Source organism: Mercenaria mercenaria, chromosome 8, assembly GCF_021730395.1.
Source record: "Mercenaria mercenaria strain notata chromosome 8, MADL_Memer_1, whole genome shotgun sequence".
NCBI lineage: Eukaryota > Metazoa > Mollusca > Bivalvia > Venerida > Veneridae > Mercenaria > Mercenaria mercenaria.
Window position 1 is genome coordinate 11472171 of NC_069368.1, and position 26366 is coordinate 11498536.

Here is a 26366-nt window from a genome sequence, read left to right on the forward strand (position 1 = left end):
AAGACACATGTGAAGTTTCAATTCAATAACTTGCATGTAAAACCTTAACCAGAATTTTCTAAGTCCAAAAGGGGGCATAATTTACCCATAATTCATGTCAGAGTTATGGGACTTAACACAGTGAGGTTGGTAATTGACCCTAAAAAAGAAAATAAGTTTCAATCATATGCCCTTAGTATTGAATGTAATTTGCATGCAAAACTTTAACCAGAATTTTCTATGTCCAAAAGGGGGCATAATTTTTCCATAGTACATGTCAGAGTTATGGGACTTGACCCAGTAAGGTTGGTAATTGACCTAGAAAAAGAAAAAATAAGTTTCAAATCTATATGCCTTTTAGTAATAGCTGTATGTACTTGCACGCAAAACTTTAAGCAGAATTTTCTAAGTCCAAAAGGGGGCATAATTTGGCCAAAATGAAGGTCAGAGTTATGGGACTTGCTGCTATCAACTAGTTTTATAACCCCGAAGACACATGTGAAGTTTCAATTCAATATCTGCATTAGTTTTGGAGATAGTAACTTGCATGTAAAACCTTAACCAGAATTTTCTAAGTCCAGAAGGGGGCATAATTTACCCAAAATACATGTCAGAGTTATGAGACTTGACCCAGTGAGGTTGGTAATTGACCTAGAAAAAGAAAAAATAAGTTTCAAATCTATATGCCTTTTAGTAATAGCTGTATGTACTTGCATGCAAAACCTTAACCAGAATTTTCTAAGTCCAAAAGGGGGCATAATTTGGACAAAATGAAGGTCAGAGTTATGGGACTTGCTGCTATCAACTAGTTTTATAACTCCGAAGACACATGTGAAGTTTCAATTCAATTTGAATTAGTTGGTAGTACTATGTAAAACTTTAACCAGAATTTTCTAAGTCCAAAAGGGGCATAATTTACATAATTCATGTCAGAGTTATGGACTTCTGATTGGTATGACTAGAAAAAAGAAAATAAGTTTCAATCTATATGCATTTAGTAATAGCTGTAACTTGCATGCAAAACTTTAACCAGAATTTTCTAAGTACAAAAGGGGGCATAATTTACCCATAATTCATGTCAAAGTTATGGGACTTGACACAGTGAGGTTGGTAATTGACCTAGAAAAAGAAAAACTAAGTTTCAAATCTATATGCCTTTTAGGAGTGTATAGTAAAATCCCCTTGATCAAAATCCCCTCCACTGAAAAATGACTGGGTATTACAAAATCCCCTGGGGTATCATAATCCCCTCTGTGATTAACATTATAGATATATAGATATCAGTGCTCCAAATTATATCATGTTTGCTAAAGGCATTGTATTTACATGCTCTATGCAAATAGACTTTTAAGTTGTATATAGTTGTATTTGAACTTGATGAAATAAGTAAAAATCACAGAGGGGATTATGATACCCCCTGCGAAAGTATGAAGGAGATTTTGTAACACCCTGTCATTTTTCAATGTTGGGGATTTTGATCAAGGGGATTTTGATTGTCTCCCGCCTTTTAGTAATAGCTGTATGTACTTGCATGCAAAACTTTAACCAGAATTTTCTAAGTCTAAAAGGGGGCATAATTTGGCCAAAATGAAGGTCAGAGTTATGGGACTTGCTGCTATCAACTAGTTTTATAACCCCGAAGACACATGTGAAGTTTCAATTCAATATCTGCATTAGTTTTGGAGATAGTAACTTGCATGTAAAACTTTAACCAGAATTATCGAAGTCCAAAAGGGGGCATAATTTGCTCAAAATACATGTCAGAGTTACTGAACTTGACCCATTGAGGTTGGTAATTGACCTAGAAAAAGAAAAAAATAAGTTTCAAACCTATAATATTATGCCTTTAAATGATAGCTGTATGTACTTGCATGCAAAAACTTAACCAAGGTGTGACGCCGAAGCCGACGCCAGGGTGAGTAGAATAGCTAGACTATTCTTCGAATAGTCGAGCTAATAATAACGGCTATCTTTTAATGTAGTGGATAACATATTTGGCTGTGCCAATTTACAATATGGTCCACTTTACTCAGATAACAAAATTTAACACAAAGTATTTGTTTCTATTATCAAAGATGAATTTTGGCCTCATATATCTTTAAGTAATTGGGTTATTTCGGCTGTTACTTCTGATATAATAGTCACTTGACCTCTTGACATTAAGTTCTAGAGTCACTTATAATATGTAAACAAAAGAAGTAAGACAACAACCTCCCTCCCTTTAAGGTCTCCCTTCTTTTTATTTTGTGTATCTACAAATGTTTGAAATATGGAATTTCAAAAATAGGCAACTGCAATCAATGTTTTTGCAGTATGTTTTAGATTATCAAGATTTTTTAAAACTTTCAGGGTTGGAATTTTAAGCTCGCATACTTGCAAAATGAGAGTTCATTTTGAAAAATGTGACTTTTGCCCAAACTTGCAAAATTATGCAGGTGCAAAATTTCAAGTAGAAGGTACGACGGTTTTAATTTCTTTAACTTTCAGTTTCGATCTGCTGTAAATACGCATTTAATGATGATGTTTCACACATTACACGCTGATTGATGACATTTTTACATAGTGCGTGGACTGTTTGCAGATTCTGATTACGCAACACGGTAACTACCAGTATGCGCATGCACAATATTTGATGGTAAAAACGTGTTTTGTACTACACACACTTACCGGTAGTGTTATGGAGGACAGAGCCTTGTTTCTGCTCAAAACAGATGAACAAATTTGCGACCAAAGTTGATAAATTGCGAGTTGAAATTTTTTGTTCTCGCAAAAGTTTGCAAGTGCAAAAAACTGTTAAATTCTAACTCAGATTTTTTAATATGGTTTGACATTGATTTACGAGACAAAATAGAATTTATAACAGTATTAAATTATTGATGATACTTGTAATAAACTACCTATTGTCTGAATATTTGTGGAAAAAATGTAGGACAAAATGATCTCAGAGGCAAAAAAGTTCACATCCATAGTCAGGACACTCCAAGATGCATGAATATCTTAACCTTTAGCATGCTAGATAAATTGTCGTCTGCTGGAAATGTCGTCTGCTAAAATTGTAAAGTTCATTCAATTTGCTCCAAAATTGAAAGAAATATTGTCAGAGTAGCAAACAGCTTGGAACCTGATCAGACGCCGATTTAATCGGCGTCTGATATGGTTCCAAGCTGTTTGCAAAGGCTGTTAAATTCGCCTGCAGCAGGCTAAGGTTTAATATATTAATTTCATTGTAACATTATTTGTGGGGTTGAACGTCACACTGACACAATTACAGGTCATATGACGACTTTACAGTTTTTCATGGTGGAGGAGGAACCCAGGTGGCCCTACTGGTATAACTTCATCATGGGCAGGCACCTGGGTAGAACTGCCCATTTTCTGTAAGCCAGCTGGATGACTTCCTCACATGAAGAATTCTACGACCCCAGCAAGGATCGAACCCACATTGGTTATTGTCATCAACCAAAGATTGTATCTGTACAGACATGTAGAGTCTTTTCCCAGAATGACCTTGACACTGCATCACTGACAGCTGCACTCAACATGAGTATGTTACATAACAGTAGATATTTTATTATTATTATCATCATTATTAAATGTTTAGCTTGCAACTGGTTCAAATGGTTTATCTAGCAAATTCAGGACAATAAATTCAGTCAGTTTACGATCTAACAATATTTTGTAATAAGCATCCATAGTTTATTTGAAATTAAACCATTTCCCCTCTAAATGAACTCCAAAAACCATGTATTGTTACAGTATTCAATTTCTGCAAGCTCATACATATTAATGAAGGAAGGTTGTGATTATGAACACAGTATCTTTTGATGTCATTTTCAACTTTATTTCATTGTATATAATGGCAGTTACTACAACATAGTTTGTTTTAAACAGTTTAAATTATTCAATTCAGGTAACCTTTTACAACTTTAAAACTAGGCTATATTAAATCAAAGCTAGTTTGAGGAATATAAAAGTAATCATAAATATTTTTAGGATGGGTTGGAGGTAGAAAAAAATTAGGGTGTGTTACTAAGATACATGAAATATAAGTGAAATTGAGAAGGGTGCCATTACACTTTGACCAAATAATACAAAAATCTGTTCCCAGTGACCTTTGACCTTTAAGGTAAATGACCCTTAACCAAAAGATGCCAGCTTAACTAGCCCCTACAAAGATCAATATTTTTGTGAGGTTTGATTACATAAGATGTCACAGTAAAACTAAGATGCTAGCCTAAAACTTTAACCAGCATTAATATTTGACCTCATTGACCTTGACCTTCAGGATACCTCACCCTAAACTATCAAATGCCTGCCCCTTATCAAGGCCAAGTAAGAAAGAAGATAATTATAGCGAAACTGAGAAGCTTACCATAAAATAACAACCTGAATATAGTGGCAACAGTACAATAGGCACTATTATTCCAACAGTAAAGTTAAACAAGAGCTGTCTCCGTAGGATGACACATGCCCCCGATGGCACTTTGAATGAATAGTTATGGCCGATCTTATGATTAGGACCTTTGACCTACGGAGCTGGGTCTTGCGCGCGACACATCGTCTTACTGTGTCACACATTCATGCATAGTTATTTTAAAATCCATGCATGAATGACAAAGATATGGACCAGACATGCCCATCAATGCACTATCATGAAAAATGATCTTTAACGTCTAAGTGTGACCTTGACCTTTGAGCTACGGACCTGGGTCTTGCGTGTGACACGTCGTCTTACTGTGGTACACATTCATGCCAAGTTATTTGAAAATCCATCCATCGATGACAAAGATATGGACCGGACACGCCCATCAATGCACTATCCTTTAACGTCTAAGTGTGACCTTGACCTTTGAGCTACGGACCTGGGTCTTGCGCACTGCACGTCGTCTTACTGTGGTACACATTCATGCCAAGTTATTTGAAAATCCATCCATCGATGACAAAGATATGGACCGGACACGCCCATCAATGCACTATCCTTTAACGTCTAAGTGTGACCTTGACCTTTGAGCTACGGACCTGGGTCTTGCGCACTGCACGTCGTCTTACTGTGGTACACATTCACGCCAAGTTATTTGAAAATCCATCCATCGATGACAAAGATATGGACCGGACACACCCATCAATGCACTATCCTTTAACGTCTAAGTGTGACCTTGACCTTTGAGCTACGGACCTGGGTCTTGCGCACTGCACGTCGTCTTACTGTGGCACACATTCATGCCAAGTTATTTGAAAATCCATCCATCGATGACAAAGATATGGACCGGACACGAAAATTGCGGACAGACCGACAGACCGACAGACCGACAGACGGTTCAAAAACTATATGCCTCCCTTCGGGGGCATAAAAATAATTGTAAGATTATAGTCAGAACACTGGAGGGCCTCACTGGGACATATGTAAGGAATTTAAATGTTTTAAGGATATATTAACCAATACAGCAAGAGAGCCATGATGACCACTGTTCACTCACCTGAACTTAGCATTCAGACCTTGCCTCTCAACAAGATTGGTGGACATCCATCATGTATCAAGAAGAACCATTTTAACCCTTACCCTGCTTATTTTCTATAATGAACTTGTCCATCTTTCAATTTTGACAGTTCCATTAACTGTTAAAAGGGATGCATACAAAAAAGTTACTGACTGAATGGCGAACAGTGCAGATCATGATCTGCACTGGTTGCAAAGGCAGAATCAGTTATGTCCAGCACGATAAGGGTTAATAAAGGCGATGGATGTATGCCAAAAGATAAGACCCATGACCATCCACCAAAACTTACGGCTCACCTAAATCTGTTTGTTCAAAGAGCTAACAAAATGCAGGGCAGAGAATAATACTGCTAAAAAGTACTCTTAAGTGCAAAGCCTGAAAACATGTATGATGGGATCGCAAAAAAATCTTACTGAATATGGAAAACATGAAATGGAGGACATATTGATTTCTGCGACTTCAATAAAGCGGCACCTTTTAATTCCATTATCTGGCGGTGGGTCTTTAATCTCATCGGAAGAATAAGACCTATCAATCAGTGAGGATTTATTATGGAAAGTTATTCAAGTAACGCATGAGGATCCAATACAGGCCAGGATTCAATATTCTTCTTTTGGATAAGCCGTGTATAGAATTAATGAAAACTACAGTAGTTATTCTCCCAGTTGATTGATTGATAAATTAATCTGTGGAAATAATGGATTGTCAGAAAATGTTAGAGATGAAATAATGATATTTCAGCAAAAATGTCAATGAAATGATCCATTCTGATGGTGTTGTTGTCCTACTTCTTTTTTCACTTTTTCATGATCTGACGGTTCAAAACAACTGCCCACTTGTCAATAATTTCTCCAGATAGCAAATTTCAAATAAATTTTCTGATTTTTTTTTTGTGTGTGAATTTTATTCAAGAATTTTTTTTCCACCTTAAGAGTGAAAATCATGATTCTATATGGTATAGTCTTAGATCCATAAAAAAAGATTGTAATTTACTATTTTAGATCCATAACTAAGGTTCATTGTCAAAAGTTCTTTCCATCTCAGACGCATTAATAAGTTATAGGTAAGTGTTATTTAAAAGTCAGAATATGACTAAACTATACATCCTAGACTAAAGGGAAGTAATTCTATAGCCTAGTGTCCATATAAAAGTAAAAAAAAAAACAGTTTTTTTTTCCTAAAGATTTAAACATATCCAATGCCTATCTTTCATAAACATATTTTATCTTTAGACATTTACTTCAAATGCAGAATATCCTCATTAAATGTCTATAGCTTTACAAAATATATAAATTAAATGTGTATAATAGAGCTCATTATTAAATGTCATACAGTTAACAGTTTCAGTTCACACTCATTCTGAGCTTACCTATTCAAGACATGCATACCATTTTAAAGCTAATGCATATTAATACACATAAAGTTAATTTTATATTTACGTAAATTATAACTCAGCAATTATTCATATTTTCAGATACAAGTTTTAAAATTAGGTCTAATATTCCTTCAAAAGCAGTGGCTCAATTCATACCAAGTTTGGTAAAATTCTTACAAGTAGATTAAAAGTAAACAATGTAGATAAAGTACTCGCGGCTCATTAAACCAACTATTCAGGGCATAACAAAATAAATTCACTTTCCCTACCCAATGGTCTACGTCACTGCTGCAAATATAATGTAAAGTCTAGAATAGGAAATGCAATTTATTTCAAATTTTCCTCCCATGCAACCTAAAATTGAATTTTCTGCAAGGCACCAGCCATGGTCTGGAAACAGAATATGCAGAAAATTAAATTACAATACATTTACCCACAATAAATGTCTAATAGCTTTCCCCCAAATGATTTGGATCAACAAATCCATGCAAAATTGAATTACTCAGTAATAATACAAAATAAATATCTACATAGATTGTTCTCAAAAAGCCCAAATCGTTTTGAGATAAATTCATCAACAAGTCTAAGCAGCGTCATATATATATTACAAATATACATGTAGTTACTAAATGAACAATCTTGGAAAAGTCTGAAATTGCACCGAATATACGGCAAATAATTGACCAATCTCGGGCAATTTGAAGCCGCAAAATACGTATAAGGAATCGAGATAATTGGCCAATCTCATTAAGGGATGTATTTCAGATTAATGTCATTCCTTGCCTAGAATACAAATTTTCATGACATTTTGCAACAATTTGCTTTTACTAACAGGGAAGTTCATGTTTCCAGGGAAATGGGAATATGTCTAATTAGAATGAATAAACTAAGCAATTCCCATAGAAGCAAGAGGTTGCGATTAAGGTAACAGGGATGGAAAGTTGGGGTGGGGGAAGGGGAGCAACATATTCTTTTCCCTGCTTTATCATTCGCTTTTCAAAAAAAATGAACCCAGTAATTAAAGGGAAAGAAATTTTGTTTCCAATAAGGTTATACAGTGGTAAATAAATTCGCTATTATGTTCTATATAAAATTAACACTCTTCTGAGAGCTGTAACACATAGCCAGGCCTATTTTAAAGAAGAATTACTAGCTTTATATTCAAAAATGACCTAAACCACTAAAACAAACACCAGTTTAAGAAAAGTAGCTGTCATGTATCTTCTAAAATAGATTTTTTGCCTGACAGGTCAACTGTTACTACGGAATATCTTCCAAACTGACAACTAAAATGTGGGTATGAATACATGTGAAATAAGGTTTGTTTACATTTCTATAAATGCAAAAAATCTCCTTGAAAATGCTACCAGAATGTCAAGCATAGGTCCACAATGGAATTGTATTTATTTCATTTCATTTTAGTCATTTGATTTTGAAAGAGAGATTGGCTTATATAAACTTTTTAACTTGGAAAACTGAGGCTTTTTTTTTCCGCCACTATCCAACTAGACCTGGAAGTGCTGCTTGATTACCTGTTTAGTGCTAATATACCTCAAGGAGAAAAATCTGAAAATTGTTGCTTATTTCAAAGGAAATGTGCCTTAAAAAGAAAGTCAAAGTGATTCCGATTATAAAATAATATTAATTGACCAAGTTAATTGCATAGCTTCATGGAATGTACTACAGCCACAATTATATAGTAGTGTGTTACCTAAATTGCTCACATGGGGATGTCCTTGACCTTTTCACCTTGCATCTAACAAAATTTTTTCAATATCTACCATGCTATTCAGGAATAGAGCATGTTTAAAGCTATTTTTCTATCAAAAGTCGTGAGCTGTGAAGCTCAACTATTGGACTAAACTTCAGAAGTGTCCGGTACAAGTTTTGTGGGCATTCATCAAGTGGTTCATGGGCAGATGTTGGTTTTTAGTTTTAAGTGGTCAAGAAAATACCTCTGAACAAACTTGAAAAAGGCACATGTCAGAATGCTTCTGTAACAGACCAAGTTTGGATTCCCCAGGTAACAAAAAAGAGCTGTCTATAAGACAGCACGCTCACTTTCTCAGTGCTTGACTCTGAATTAGAGCTTTGCCAGTAAATGGGGCACAACTCTGTCAAAATTCAAATCAGAGTTATGGGGATTATTTCTCATGGTGTACACTTTGATAGTAAATAACTATTTTAAGTTTCAAGTCAAAGGCTTTGATAGTAATAGAGATATTTGACTTTATCAAAAACTTTAACCAAAAAATTCTAAGTTAAAAAGGGGCATAACTCTGTCAAAATTCAAATTAGAGTTATGGGGAGTGTTTCTCCTAATGTAGACTTTGATAGTAAATGAATATATTTTAAGTTTCGAGTCAACAGCTTTGATAGTAACAGAGATATTTGACTGTATCAAAAACTTTAACCAACGACGACGGCAATGGTGACTCCTGGGCGATTGCAATAGCTCTCCTTTTTCTTTGAAAAGTCCGGCAAAAAAGTTAGCTAAAAACTCGATCATTTAAACTGCTGAGTGCCAAATCTTGTCTGATATTTATAAATGTATTAAAAGAATTCCCTTCATTAGAGCAAACTTTTTTCATAAAAAATTCAACTTTTTGCATTTGACTTTTATACTTACTCTGTTGAACCCAGCTTTAAGCAGTGGCAAAATAGAAGGTTCGTCTTTGTCTGTCTGAGAACTGAAAAATACAAAGAAATGAAATATTCAAAGAAATATGACTTTCACAAAATAATTTAATATGACACCAGGTACATGTAAATAAGTTCACTGTTAATCAGTTTATAAATTAATGTTACTACACTGCTGTAATAATTATGAAGAAAGGGCAACAATGTTCTAATACAACAATATTCTAATACAAGACATATCTGGGACTTAACCTTTAGCCTGCTGGCGGCAAGTTATTCTGCCTTTGCGACCAGTGCAGACCAAGATCAGCCTGCACATCCGTGCAGTCTGATCATGGTCTGCACTGTTCGCTACTCAGTCAGTAAATTTTCACTGAACACCCCTTCAAATAATAAATGGTACTGCCCAAATTGAATGATGGACCAGTCCATTTTAGAAATTTAGCAGGCTAAAGGTTTAAGCCCCATTATGATACTGCTAAGTCTCTGGTTCAAACTCTTACTCTGAAACCAGTACTAGCTTTGTTTTTTGTTTTTAAAGAAAGCATTCTAGTGTGATTCAATTTATCCAGAATGCTAACAGTCCATGTTTTTTCTAAAGGGAGCACTGATGTGTAAGTGATGCAAAATAGCTTCGTTAACACTGGGCTGAATTAAATTTGTACAAACTAAACTAATAGTGCCTTCAAGAAAACATGATAGCCACACAACACTGTGTGACGAACATCTTAAATTTACTCATTACTGGACAGAAATAAATGTAATGGAATCCTAATTCAGTTTTACAAAGAAATTGGCAAGTTTCATCTCTTTTTCTAGACTATGTATCGAAAAGAGGTAAACGCAGTTAAAAACTCTGAATCTGAAAAAAAAGATATCTAAACAATAGCTGTCACTAATGGTGACAAATGCCCCCGCAGCGCCTTGACCTTTGACCTGGTGACCCCAAAGTCAGTAGGGGTCGTGTACTCAATAAGTACTATCAGCATGTGAAGTTTGAAGGTCCTGGGTGCAGTGGTTCACCAGTAAAGTGCCTTCAAGCAAAAAGTTAACGTTGTGACTAACGAACGAACAGACAGTTGAAAACTAATATGCCTCCCTTTGGGGGCATAAAAAAAATACGTTACTACGCAATAACTTGCCGATCATTATACAGCAATATATAATGAAGCATTTTTGTCATCCAATTTTCGCTTGTTTTGAAGTATAAAAAGCTATTCATTCCCCACTAAAAATTATATTCTTGTATATATTAAGTCGGTCATTCTCACTGTTTGACAATTGTACAATTGGCTTGCTAAAAATTACTATGATCTGCATACAGTTTACATACAATACATGTAAAAGGCAATTCTCACAGTATTTCAGCTTTACTGGGGTATTTATTTTGGTGTGATACATTGGAAAACAGGGCAGACCTTTCAGCTCCCTAAAACAAGTTTTGAATCATATCCAAATTTCTACTAACAGCCAGAATGTAACATACTTAACATTAACGTTTACTACCACAGGACAACCATTCCCACACTATACACACAAGTCTTGTCTTCTTACAGTCACGTTCGTAATGGAACATTAGATGCAACAGTTTTGCAATAAGCGAATTAAAAAAAAAACTTACTGTTTTTTAGTGACAGCAACTATTATTGTATGTTCGCTGGCTTTTGTCCCTCGTATTGATCTGGAATTGAATAAATAAGACTTATTTATTAGATATCTATAATTCAAATCTTGTGCCATATTTCTCTTTAGTATTCAAGAATTTAATACAATACTTTCTGCATTCTTTTTTGTTCAGAAATCCATAAAGCACTATGTAAAACAGTTTGAAGATATTTGTCAGACTCTCTCAATTAAAGGCCCAGAAACTGATAAACATTTCATGGATTTGTTAGAAAGTTTTTGGAGAGAAACTGTACAATTTTATTTAAATTCCTAGAATATCTGAGAAAAGTTAGAAAGAATGAAGATTTTTTAAAATGTAAGTGTGAAATGAATAAAACATATTTTGACTCAAGTACTTAAGCAGATACAAGTTTGAAAATAAATGCCAGTTTTTATATTTTCATTACCTGCCTTTTTTCTATCATGATTGCTTGAATAATAGAAATAGAAAATAAGTCAAGCTGTGGCAATGGTACCATTAGCAATATAGCTATTGTGCTAAGTATAGGATAGACAACGAGTGCCGTTGTCTACGGGATATATACAACGAGCAAAGCGAGTTGTATATATCCCGTAGACAACGGCACGAGTTGTCTATCCGACTTAGACCACGTGACATAAAAACTGCAATTATTGAAAACTGTCCCACGCGTTCTATAGAAATTAGGATTATACCCGTGTTTTTATAGTCATTGTACCGTTAGCGCTTATTTGTCAGTAGGGCATATGAAAGAATGCAGGTTAATTTGTATAAATTCAGCTTTATCCAAATACCGGATTTACTAAAGTTTGACGTTCATTAACACATTGGGTCAATTGCAATCGCAAGTGGTAAACAGTGAAATATGGAATTCCCCAAAATAATCAAAATTGAACTGCTGAACCATAAGTTTTTGTGAGGACTTGCATTTTGGCGAAACACGGTGACAGATACGTTGATTAAGAAGATAGTCAGGTTCCGAAACTACAAAAAAAGCTGACAGCTAATCGGAGGTAAACAAGTTGGATAAAAAAAAATACTGTTATTTGAAGTAATCTGGTACATTGTATTTTAAGTATGGACTAGTGCTTACTGGTAATATATTATCAAATTCTATTATAAATAACTTTCAGCAATCGGTATAAAATGACAAAATAATTGTGGTTAGATTTATTTTTGTTCCTATAAGAACACTTAGGAACCAGTGCTGGTGTTTATTTATTTATTTAACAGGATATAGTTACTGCGTAGATGTTCGTAGGAATACGAACCAATATTTCTATATCGTGCCTTTCTTGTAAGAATGTAATAGTTGTTCTACTTTCTAACAGGGCCCAGTTGTTCGAAACTTTAATGGGCTGTTAAACTAACCGCCTGTTAAATTTCAATTCAACATACTAGTCTTGGTGGGTGGGAAACACTAGTATGATGTTTTATGTTTACTGTAAAGATGATTTGGTGTTTATAATCCTTAACAAGTACATTTGTTTTTCCAAGTTTTCTAAACTGTTGAAATATAACTTAAAAAGTTAATCGACGGTGGGCTCAATCGCCTGTTCAAGTTTCGAACAACTGGATCTAGTTGTTTGCAAATGTAAGGATCGTGCTGACATGTCTTTTTATAACAGTTGAACCTAAAAAGTTACAACTGTTGGAAACGTTTCAGTGAATGTGTGAATTACGTATTTACCCCGTTTGTTCTAAACTACAAATAGGCATTGGATGGGGTTTCTTGTAATTTAATTTGATTTTTACATGTATAGTTATTCCAGTCTTGTATTTCAGTCATGTGAACCCTTTTATTGATAGCCAATAGCATGGGGTCAACTGAATTTATCTCCTAGCGCATGCACCTGAAATTCTATCAATAATCAAGCCAACACAAGTATGAATAAAAATGTCCCTCTACGACGGTGAAAAACTGTGTTTTTTTATTTAGAGAGGGGGTCTGTTTTATTCAGACTTGTGTTGGCTTGATTATTGATAGAATTTCAGGTTCCTGTGCTCCAAGTCAATCTTATTTTTATCCCATTTATAACTGGTGAGAATATTGCAAGGTCATTTTACTCCGGCGTTAGCCTGTATTGTTAGATTGTAAATTGACACGGAATTCACGCGTTTTTTGCCCCAGTTTCCCCCCGATATATATACAACGCTACTGTTGTATATGAAATATAGACGGGTACAAGTCTGCTTTGCGATTGGCTATTTACGGATTATCGTGGTCTAAAAACCGGTGACATCTTCAACCCACTGGCATGATTGCTTTGTAAGAGAGAACTGCGTACAATGTTGACTTAACAGAAAATACAATGTTGACTTAATATGAAATCAGTTATATTAATCTGACAATACAACGGGGCCAGGATGGCCCTAAATCACTCACCTGAGTTTCAGAGCTTAAACTTTGTGCAAACATTTTGCACAAATGAGACTGCGTTCACCTTTAACTTACAACTAGTGATTGATTAATTTGAAAAGTGCATTTGCAATCTCCCTTTTGTTTGCTTTCTATTTCTCAGCCTGCTATTTTTTTCACAGAAATTCTTTTAATCAGGTCTTGTAGTTAGCTAGGCATCTAAGATCAGTTTAAACACTCACTTGAAGAAGGCAAAAGTGCATATTACACATTGATATTTAACTGCTTCATCTCACAGTTACTGCTAAGGCAAAAAGTAGCTAATTGACCACAAATAACACCTCATTTTCATCTTCTCAAAAGCCTCTCCATTTACAGGGGTTTGTTGCTATGGCAACAGATACATATGTCATTAACGACACTAGCAATAAGATAGTTTAATATGTTAGGAAATATGAAGGCATGGGGATCAAATAATTATATTAAGTCTTAAACATCATCATATGATTCCAGGCCAGAGCAACTAGTCCAGAGAAATCTAAATTATTGTACACCCATTCTAAAACTATTGATTTTATGCTGAATATATACCTAGTATAATTGTACTGAATACTAGATAGACACCTGTAAAGCAGAATAGGATTTACCTCAAAAGACAAAAAGAAAATGAATAACATTATAACATTCATGCTTATAAAATGTTTGTCTATGTTGCAAGTTAAGATATGTTTCTCTGTTGTAGGATATGTCAAAAATTATCACCATTAATGGAAGTAATTATATGAATAGAACTGAGTTATCCCTAATGTTACGTTATGCAAACAGTTCAATTGATAATAAAATGTAAGTTCTTTGGCGAATATTTATGTAGAATTTTTCTAAGTTCAAAATCAGAGGTTATATTTTCCTTATTTAATTTTGGGCAAATATATTATGGTGTAAGTTCTATGAGGAAAGTTCAAGGAATAAGGTCTGCAGAGAAATATTGTGATTGTGACATTCAAGGGCAGTAACAAATGTGTTTGTGATAACTGCCCAGTCAAGATAATGTTCATGAGTTCTTGTACTTTCATGAAAAGTTCATAAACATGTTCATGAATTGCTCATGATCTGTTCATAATGTGTTCATGAACAATTATTCATGAAAAGTTCATGAACAAATCTGAGGTGGTTCATGAACAAAACATAATTAGCAAACTTAATTCATGAACAGTTCATGAACTTTCATGAACACTGAAATATTCATTCATTATACATAATGCTTAGGTTTATTCAACCTTTCACAATAATGAATAAGTTCATGAACTTTCATGAATATTAAATTCATAATGTCACATGATCAGTTTCCATTATTTTGTTGCATGCTGGGAATTTTTTTGCATATGTGATTTGAGAAGTTTGTGTAGCAAATAAGAAGGAACTATTTATCATACTACAGCAAGGAATGGTTTAAAAGGAACATGAGTGCACTGAATATTAAATGAGTAATTATGGTGTTGTCGTTATCGTTCATTTTAAAAAATACAGAATGCTTTTAAAATGTCACAAGTTTTCACGACCCTGAAGAAAGGTTAGTATCTGAATTTCAATCTTGAGATTAAAGTAAATTATAGATTATTTAACTTTATGTTTTGTATTTTATGCAGCAATTGTTTACTTCTTATTATGGCCCCCACCCCATTCTGAGTTTACTGTTTTACTCATGTCATTTTATTAAGGGTGTTCATGAAAATGATCTTTTCATAAAGTGTGTTAGCAAACATAACTCAAGAACAGTTCATGAACTTTCATGAACATTGAAATATTCATTCATTATACATTATAATACTTAAGTTTTTAAGTTTATTACCTTTTACAATAATGAAGAAATTCATGAACTGTTCAAGAACTGTTCACGAACATTAAACTCAGGTCACATGATCAGTTTCCATTATTTTGTTGCATGCTGGGAAATTTTTTTGCACATGTGATTCAGCAGTTTTTGAGAAGTTTGTGCAGCAAAAAAGAAGGAAATATTTATCATACTACAGTAAGGAATGGTTTCAAAGGAACATGAGTGCACTGAATATTAAATAAGTAATTATTACATTGTTGTTATCGTTCATTTAAAAAAATATAGAATCCTTTTAAAATGTCACAAGTTTTCGATGTAAATGAGATGTGAAACCAAAATTTGTAGTCCTGTTTGGCGCCATATAACCTATACTGTGTTGGTGCACCGTAAAAACCCAAATATGAATAGTTTTCATGACCCTGAAGAAAGGCAAGTATCTGAATTTCAATCTTGAGATTAAAGTAAATTATACATGGTTTAACTTAATGTTTTGTATTTTATGCAGCAACTGTTCACTTCTTAGTATGCTCCCAATCCCACTCTGAGTCATGTCATTTGTTGAGGGTGTAAAAATTGTCACAGTGACTGCATGAGACTAAAAAGAAACAGCCTCTGGCCACTAACTGAACAACACTTAGACCTACAGTTGTCAGATTTCATAGGATGTGCCATTGGCTTAGATGGTCAGTCTGTTAAATAATTGTAGTTTCAAAACTAGAATGTGTCTGTAGGACACAGGGTGTGCCCACCACTGGTACATCTGTCACAAATAAGGGGGAATAATTCAAATGTTTGCAGTCTAAATGGGGTATAGTCTCAACAAACATTTTATGAAAAGAATTCATTATTCTAGGCCATATACTTTTTGAGCTATGAGCATCAGAAACAAAAAATCTACTGTTTTTTGCTATTTCAAGGGCCACAACTCTGTAATAGATGCGAAGATTCTCAGGAAGAATGCCAAGTGTGCAAGGACACATCATGATAAAGACTAATGCAAGGTTTCATCAATTTACATCAAATACTTTTTGAGCTAGGCACATAATTAGGTAAAAATGTGCATTTTTATACTATTTCAGGGGCTATAACTTTAACAAGAGCTGTCAGTAAGACAGCGCGCTCGACTTTTCTCAGTGCTTGACTCTGAATTAGAGCTTTGCCAGTAAAAAATATTCCAAGTTAAAAAGGGACATACTCTGTCAAATTCAAATTAGAGTTATGGGAATTGTGTCTCCTGGTGTAGACTTTGATAGTAAATAACTACTTTGAGTTTCAAGACAAAAGCTATAATAGTAACAGAGATATTTGACTTTATCAAAAATTTTAACAAAAAATTCTAAGTTAAAAAGGAGCATAATTTTGTCAAAATTAAAAACAGAGTTATGTTGATTGTTTCTCCTGGTGTAGACTCTGATGGTAAATAAGTATTTTAAGTTTCAAATCAAAAGCTTTGATACTGTAAGAGATATTTGACTTTATCAAAAACCTTTACCAAAAATTCTAAGTTAAAAAGGGGCATAACTCTGTCAAAATTCAAATCAGAGTTATGGGAATTTTGTCTCCTTGTGTAGACTTTGATAGTTAATAACCATTTTGAGTTTAAGTCAAAAGCTGTAATAGTAACAGAGATATTTGACTTTATCAAAAATTTTAATAAAAAATTCTAAGTTAAGAAGGGGCATAATTCTGTCAAAATTCAAAACAGATTTATACAAATTGTTTCCCCTGGTGTAGACTTCGATGGTAAATAAGTGTTTTAAGTTTGAAGTCAATAGCTTTGATAGTAACAGAGATATTTGACTTTATCAAAAACTTTAACCAAAAATTCTAAGTTAAAAAGGGGCATAATTCTGTCAAAATTCATATCAGAGTTATAGGGATTATGGGCCGAAGCCAATGCCGGGACGAGTGCAATAGCTCTTCTTTTCCTTCCAAAAGTCGAGCTAAAAATAGGGGGTGGAGCCAGCCAAAAAATAAGAGGTGTGCAAGTTTATATCATGATAAAGACTTATGCAAGTTTTCAACCATTTATATTAAATACTTTTTGAGCTAGGTGCATCACAAGGTGAAAATGTGCATTTTTGACTATTTCAGGGGCCATAAGTCTGAAAATAGGGGGCGGACCAAAATAAAAAATAGGAGGTGCACAAGTTCATATTATGATTAAGACTCATGCAAGGTTTTATCAATCTATATCAAATACGTTTTGAGCTAGGCGTGTCACAAGGTGAAAATGTGCATTTTTTACTATTTCAGGGGCTATAACTCTGAAAATAGGGGGCGGAGCCAGACAAAAAGTAGGAGGTGCGAGTTCATATCATGATAAAGACTAATGCAAGGTTTCATCAATTTATATCAAATACTTTTTGAGCTAGGCACATAATTAGGTGAAAATGTGCATTTTTATACTATTTCAGGGGCCATAACTTTAACAAGAGCTGTCCGTAAGACAGCGCGCTCGACTTTTCTCAGTGCCTGACTCTGAATTAGAGCTTTGCCAGTTAAAAAAAATTCCAAGTTAAAAAGGGACATAACTCTGTCAAAATTCAAATCACAGTTATGGGAATTGTGTCTCCTGGTGTAGACTTTGATAGTAAATAAATAACTATTTTGAGTTTCAAGTCAAAAGCTATAATAGGAACAGAGATATTTGACTTTATCAAAAATTTTAACAAAAAATTCTAACTATCAATTTATATCAAATACTTTTTGAGGTGCGTCACAAACTTCAGATGAACGCATGGACATGACCAAATCTATATGCCCCCACCACTATATGCCCCCACCACTCACGCGCGGGGAGGGGGGGTGGGGGTGGACCCTGCTAAGATCTGAGGTTATTGATCATGAAATATTTCGTTAGGGTGGTATTTAGTGCCTTTGCAACAGGCAACTTGAGTTTCATGAATTATTCATGAACTTTTCGTTAACTGAAAATGGGACTTTCCAGTTCATGAACACATTATAGAATTTGTTCATGAACAGTTCATGAACAAAATCCTAAAATGTGTTCATGACCTGTTCATGAACAGAAAAGAGTTTCATTTTCAGTTCATGACTTCATTCATGAAATAATTCATGAACATTTCATGAAAAGCTCATGAAATTTTCAACTGGGTATTTAAGGAATGTGGCCTCTAGTATCTTTACAAAGAGAAAAGTGACTCTATTTAGAGCCATAACCCTGACGCCATTAGAGCAATCTAGCCCATGGCTGTATACATTCTGCATTCTGCCGTTTAAACAACACCAAATTGTCTACCTGTCATCTTTTCGATCAATTACGCAGATTATACAAACATGAAGGTGTGAATTGATGCACAATGATCAATAATGACCCCGATTCTCGCCTATTCTGGTTACGGAAACCACTTTTAACGAGTAACCGAGTACTCGATTGAAAAAATCAGCGAGTACTTGAGTACCAAAATCGGTACTCGTTGCCATCCCTAGTTATCACAAAGATGACGGACAGAAGGTTGAAGACAAATGAAGGTATATCACAAGGAAATAAAGGCACATGAAGGTCTGTCACACAGAGATGAACTGGTAAAGTGCTACCACAAGGATGATGGACAGAAGGACAAAGACAACTAGTGCTACCACAAGGATGATGGACAGAAGGACAAAGACAACTAAAGTGTTACCACAAGGATGATAGACAGAAGGACAAAGACCACTAAAGTGCTTCCACAAGGATGATTGACAGAAGGACAAAGACCACTAAAGTGCTACCAAAAGGATGATGGACAGAAGGAAAAAGACAAGTGAAGTGCTACCACAAGGATGATGGACAGAAGGACAAAGACAAGTGAAGTGCTACCACAAGGATGATGGATAGAAGCGCAAAGATAAATGAAGTGCTACCACAAGGATGATGGACAGAAGGACAAAGACAAGTGAAGTGCTACCACAAGGATGATGGATAGAAGGGCAAAGACAAGTGAAGAGCTACCACAAGGATCATGGACAGAAGGACAAAGACAACTAAAGTGCTACCACAAGGATGATTGACAGAAGGACAAAGACCACTAAAGTGCTACCAAAAGGATGATGGACAGAAGGAACAAGAGCTGTCTCCATAGGATGACACATGCCCCCGATGGTACTTTGAATGAATAGTTATGGCCAATGTTAGAGTTTAGGACCTTTGACCTACGGAGCTGGGTCTTGCGTGCAACACGTCGTCTTACTGTGTCACACATTCATGCATAGTTATTTTAAAATCCATGCATGAATGACAAAGATATGGACCGGACACGCCCATCAATGCACTATCATGAAAAAAGACCCTTAACTTCTAAGTGTGACCTTGACCTTTGAGTTACGGACCTGGGTCTTAAGTGTGACACATCGTCTTACTGTGGTACACATTCATGCCAAGTTATTTGAAAATCCATCCATCGATGACAAAGATATGGACCGGACACACCCATCAATGCACTATCCTTTAATGTCTAAGTGTGACCTTGAACTTTGAGCTACGGACCTGGGTCTTGCGCGCAACATGTCGTCTTACTGTGGTACACATTCATGCCAAGTTATTTGAAAATCCATCCATCGATGACAAAGATATGGACCGGACACGCCCATCAATGCACTATCCTTTAATGTCTAAGTGTGACCTTGACCTTTGAGCTACGGACCTGGGCCTTGCGCGCAACACGTCGTCTTACTGTGGTACACATTCAAGCCAAGTTATTTCGAAAATCCATATCGATGACAAAGATATGGACCGGACACGAAATTTGCGGACAGACCAACAGACAGACAGACTGACAGACCGACGGTTCAAAAACTATATGCCTCCCTTCAGGGGCATAAAAAGAAAAGTAAAGAGCTACCATGAGGATGATGGACAGATGGACAAAGACAAATAAAGCGCTACCACAAGGATGACAGACAGAAGGACAAAGACAAGTAAAGAGCTACCATGAGGATGATGGACAGAAGGACAACAGAGGGTCAAAGACAAGTAAAGTGCTACCACAAGGATGATGGACAGAATGACAAAGACAAGTGAAGTGCTACCACAAGGATGATGGACAAAATGACAAAGACAAGTGAAGTGCTACCACAAGGATGATGGACAGAAGGACAAAGACAAAGTGAGGTGCTACCACAAGGATGATGGCCAAAGGACAAAGACAACTAAAGTGCTACCACAAGGATGATGGACAGAAGGACAACAGAGGGTCAAAGACAAGTAAAGTGCTACCACAAGGATGATGGACAAAATGACAAAGACAAGTGAAGTGCTACCACAAGGATGATGGACAGGACAAAGACAAGTGAGGTGCTACCACAAGGATGATGGCCAAAGGACAAAGACAACGAAAGTGCTACCACAAGGATGATGGACAAAAGGACAAAGACAAGTAAAGAGCTACCATGAAGATGATGGACAGAAGGACAACAGAAGGTCAAAGACAAGTAAAGTGCTACCACAAGGCTGATGGACAGAGTGACAAAGACAAGTGAAATGCTACCACAAGGATGATGGACAGAAGGACATAGACAAGTGAAGTGCTACCACAATGATGATGGATAGAAGGGCAAAGACAAGTGAAGTGCTACCACAAGGATGATGGATAGAAACGCAAAGACAAGTGAAGTGCTACCACAAGGATGATGGACAGAAGGACAAAGACAAGTGAAGTGCTACCACAAGGATGATGGACAGAAGGACAAACACAAGTGAAGTGCTACCACAAGGATGATGGATAGAAGCGCAAAGACAAGTGTAGTGCTACCACAAGGATGATGGCCAGAAGGACAAAGACAAGTGAAGTGCTACCACAAGGATGATAGACAGAAGGGCAAAGACAAGTGAAGTGCTACCACAATGATGATGGACAGAAGGACAAAGACAAGTAAAGTGCTACCACAAGGATGATGGACAGAAGGCTATAAAGATAAATATAGGCTTATTACAAAAGGTCATCCTTGATCACTTTTTGCTCAGGTGAGCTAAAACCCAATGTGGAACAAGATATGACATGAAAATTACTATGCAAATTTCGCATAAAATGTTTTCAGTGGGTGTAACTACAAAATGTCTAAAAATAAGAAGTGATATACTTCAAACAGTGTCAGCCATGCTTTCAAATCAAATGAGTCTGATACATAATTTCACTTTTTTTCTTTTGCTTATTGAAGGGATGAGACTAGAATCCTTTCATTTATATAACATGTTCTCATACAAATCCCAGGAGCATTTATCTAGACAGAAAACTGCTTTCATCATGCCATCAATCAGCAATTATGTCATACATTGTTACTAAGGATACAAAAACTGGCAAAATATATCAATTTTCCACTGATTGTATCAGTAACCATAAAGCATTGAAATCTTAAAGTCTGTTTCCTCTTATCAGGAACAGATCATATTACCTGAAATTTGTGTAACAGAAATCTTATCTGATTGGAGTAACTGAAATAATAAAGTAACATTAACCCTTACCCTGCTTAATTTCTAAAATGAACTTGTCCATCTTTCAATTTTGACAGTACCATCAACTGTTAAAAGGGGTGCTTACCAAAAAGATACTGACTGAATGGCGAACAGTGCAGACCATGATCAGACTGCATGGATGTGCATGCTGATCTTGGTCTGCACTGGTTGCAAAGGCAGAATCACTTGCTGCCAGCAGGCTAAAGGTTAACATTGTAGATAAAATAAGTGCTATAACTCTGGCAAAAACAGAAATATTGAAACATATCCTGCTTTTATTACCAATGTACAAAGCGAACCTGGTCTACCACTGTTTGTCATATCTGTACTGGTAAAAGGTGAGTTCATCATTATAAGAATATCCATACTACATGATTGTTTGTAACTACGTATCATAGACTTTCTGCAGAAAGAAGATGGGCTGCATTAGGGATGTTGCCAATAATAATAATGTAACCATGGGCATCTGCATTCCCTGGATTAGTAATTGTACAGTATTCAAAGCACACTTAACAAATTTGACCTTAATTACCCTGCTTAACCATTCATTAGTTGAAAATAAATCATGCTCAAACATGAAATGTCTAAATGACCATAGTCAATCATGCATAACCATGAAATGTCTAAATGACCATAGTCAATCATGCATAACCATGAAATGTCTACATAACCATTGTCAATCATGCATAACCATGAAATGTCTACATGACCATTATGCATAACCATAAAATGTCTTCTTGAACACAATCAACCAATTTGCTTAACCTTTAACATTTAAATGACCATAGTCAATCATGCGTGACCATAAAATGTCTTCATGAACATAGTCAACCATGCTTAACCTTCAACGTCTAAATGACCATTGTCAACAAAGATGTTGATGACCACTGTCAATCATGCTTGACCATAAAATGTCATAATGACCAAGGTCAACCATGCTTAACTTTAAAACATCTTAATGACAACAGTTACTGTCAGCCATGCTTAACCATAACATGTCTAAATGACATTAATTTTGTCAATTATGCTTAACCATGAAATGTCCAAATGACCATTGTCCACAATGCTTAACCATGAAATGTCTTAATTACCATTGTCCACAATGCTTAACCATGAAATGTCTTAATGACCATTGACCATAACATGTCTAAATGAAATTAATTTTGTCAATTATGCCTAACCATGATATGTCCAAATGACCATTGTCCACAATGCTTTACCATGAAATGTCTTAATGACCATTGTCCACAATGCTTAACCATGAAATGTCTTAATGACCATTGACCATAACATGTCTAAATGAAGATTAATTTTGTCAATTATGCTTAACCATGAAATGTCCAAATGACCATTGTCCACCATGCTTAACCATGAAATGTCTTAATGACCATTGTCCACAATGCTTAACCATGAAATGTCTTAATGACCATTGTCCACAATGCTTAACCATGAAATGTCTTAATGACCACAGACCATAAACTGTCTTAATGACATTAATTTTGTCAATTATGCTTAACCATGAAATGTCCAAATGACCATTGTCCACCATACTTAACCATGAAATGTCTTAATGACCATTGTCCACAATGCTTAACCATGAAATGCCTTAATGACCACAGACCATAAAATGTCTAAATGACATTAATTTTGTCAATCATGCTTAACCATGAAATGTCCAAATGACCACTGTCCACCATGCTTAAGCATGAAATGTCTTAATGACCATTGTCCACCATGCTTAACCATGAAATGTCCAAATGACCATTGTCCACCATGCTTAACCATGAAATGTCTTAATGAACACTGACCATAAAATGTCTAAATGACATTTGCCAATCGTGCTTAACCATGAAATGTCCAAATAACCATTGTCCACTGTTCTTAACCATGAAATGTCTTAATGACCATTGACCATAAAATGTCTAAATGAACACAGTTAATTGACCTTAACCATGATCAACTACTGCTAAAGTCGGTAAATGTCAGTCGAAAATTCTACAAGAACATACATGGTACAAAATATAGAGGGACTGACTGAATTGTTGCCTCTGTCACTGATGGGGCATAAACCTATAATTTGATCTATTAGAAGCAGCCTTGGGAATCAGTAATCATTTCAGAGATGAAACAGTCAAAGTATTTCAATGATTTTGATTAAAATGCCAGCAGGACTGATAATTTTTTTGACAACTGTCTAACTAGAAATAACTTCATATGTACAGTTAAGACAGGAAATGCTACAGCACAGTTTGTTGGGACTGTTGTATATCAATTTTATCTGAATCATAAATGCTATGAGCGGACACGTTATACCAAAATAATTCCTTAATATGGCACTAACGAAATAAGTATAATATGACTGTCTGACTAATCATATTGTTGGAATCAGACCAACAGATCACCTCGAATTCCCTTGACTAACAGTCCATGCTCGTTTATTTTAATTTACCGGCAACAACTAACATTTAGCCTGCTGGAAGCAAGTGATTCAGCCTTTGCACATCCGTGCAGTCTGATCATGGTCTGCACTGTTCGCTATTCAGTCAGTAAATTTTCAGTGAATACCCCTTCAAATAATAAATGGTATTGCCCAAATTTAATAATGGACCAGTCCATTTTAGAAATTTAGCAGGCTAAGGGCTAATAATTGTAATTTAGACTTCTATATTCGGTCTCTCTCTATCCTCAAGAATTACCAGGACTCTGATGGTATGTAATTTAACTGCTACGGAAAATCAATGCTCGCCATCAAAGGAAGCCATACAATAATTCGGGGAAATCGGCAACAGGCTGAATACAGACAAAAAAGAATTATAAATAAAAAGACATCCCACATTACCAAGAGGCTTGCAAAAAATGTTCATACTTAAATCTGACTGCAGGCCCAAGGACAAAACAATAATTTTGCAAGTTCTTGTTGATATTAAACCTCAAACAAAATCCAAAAATTTCAATTTTCATATAGCATTGGTGGTACAACCTACTTTCTATATTGCTGTTAAACTGTAATCTTGAAAATTTGTAATGATGATATTTATTTATCAACATATATTATAAGATCAAATTTTTGGAAAAAATCAGTTTTTAAATTTAGAAAAGGATATCTATGTTGCAACTGCAGACCACATTTTAGAAACAGATCTGGATGCAAATGAAGCTGGAATTAATTAGAGATAACCCTAAATGAATGTTTGGTTAACTGTGAATTTTCTGTCTTCTTTTATCAAGTTCTCACTTATGCAGAGTTTTATATTCAGTATTTTTCATGTATTTCTATCATACATTTAATATGTTTCTGATGCTTTCCTCAAAACAAATTTCTCCCACATCAAGTTATATGAGAAATCTAAACCATATTCTGTAGCCGGCAGCATACAAGAATTAGAAAACGGTATGTATTGTAACAATAATAACACTAATTATATGATGGTAATTTTATAACACAGTGGAATTGTTATTACTAATGAGTTTGTGTTTCTTGTTTTAGCATTCCACAAAACTGAATTGTGAAGAACAAGTATGCCTTCATCCAGTTTTCTGCTGTTTTTTTATAAAACAAAGTCCTGACTCATGAGTTCTGCACATCATCTTGATGAAGTGATCATTTGACCCCAAGGTTCATGAAAATCCTTCAAGGGGTTTAAGAGATACAGAGCGGACACAAAATGGAAGGCTCAAACTTTTCACCTATGCTTGTGACCGTGACCTTAAGCCGACATTGCTGACTCATATGTTCTGCATGTGGTCTTTAGGAGGTGATTATTTAACCCAAGTTTCATGAAAATCCTTCAAGGGGTTTAGGAGATATAGAGCAGACATAAAAATGAAGGCTCAAACCTTTGACCTTAAGTTGTGACCTTGACCTTGAGCTGACATGGCTGACTTATAAGTTCTGCAAATCATCTTGATGAGGTGATCATTTGACAAAAGTTTCATGATTATCCTTCAAGGGGTTTAGGAGATACAGAGCAGAAACGAAATGGAAGGCTCAAACCTTTGACCTTGAGTTGTGACCTTGACCTTTAACCAACATGGCTGACTCATGGGTTCTGCACATCATCTTGATAAGGTGATCATTTGGCCCAAGTTTCATGAAAATCCTTCAAGGGGTTTAGGAGATACAGAGCGGACACAAAATGTTACGGACGGAGACCATTCCTATACTGTGAAATCATTATTATTCGTGGGGGATTAATTTTTGTGGATTTCGTGGTTGAGCTCAACCTCGAATTCAAATCCCAACGAACAAATTGTGCCCATGATATTTTTAATTTTACGTAAAGTCGCCAAAAAAGACACCAAAGCCGTTCGATCTGATCTGTAGTTGTATGCATGCGGCAGTACTAACCTGCAGCTTTCCTGTAGTTTATGGAGGCTTCATCAGCAATAAACTTAGATATGTATGGAAACAAAACCGACTATTTTATTTAGAAATGCACCTGTGGTTTATTTATGACATGCTTGTCAAAGTAAAAGTAATACTAAAAATAGAAGTTTGACATAGCGTCACGTGCCAACCGCACTATAATACGGCTGTTATTTGATTTTTCCCGCCCCGCTATGCAATGTTTATACACTAGCC

At 35.4% G+C, this 26366-nt stretch overlaps 1 protein-coding gene across 6 annotated transcripts in view; it reads right to left on the reverse strand.

Moving 5' to 3' along the window:
- Window positions 1-26366, reverse strand: part of LOC123523048 (high affinity cAMP-specific and IBMX-insensitive 3',5'-cyclic phosphodiesterase 8B-like) — a 292542-nt gene that overhangs the window by 58586 nt on the left and 207590 nt on the right. For all 6 annotated transcript variants that reach the window (XM_053549385.1, XM_053549384.1, XM_053549382.1 and 3 more), the window contains 2 exons: window positions 11114-11173; window positions 9482-9542 (listed from right to left, as the gene is read on the reverse strand). In XM_053549385.1, the coding sequence (XP_053405360.1) occupies window positions 9482-9542; window positions 11114-11173 (121 nt within the window). The remainder of the gene's footprint in view (window positions 1-9481; window positions 9543-11113; window positions 11174-26366) is intronic.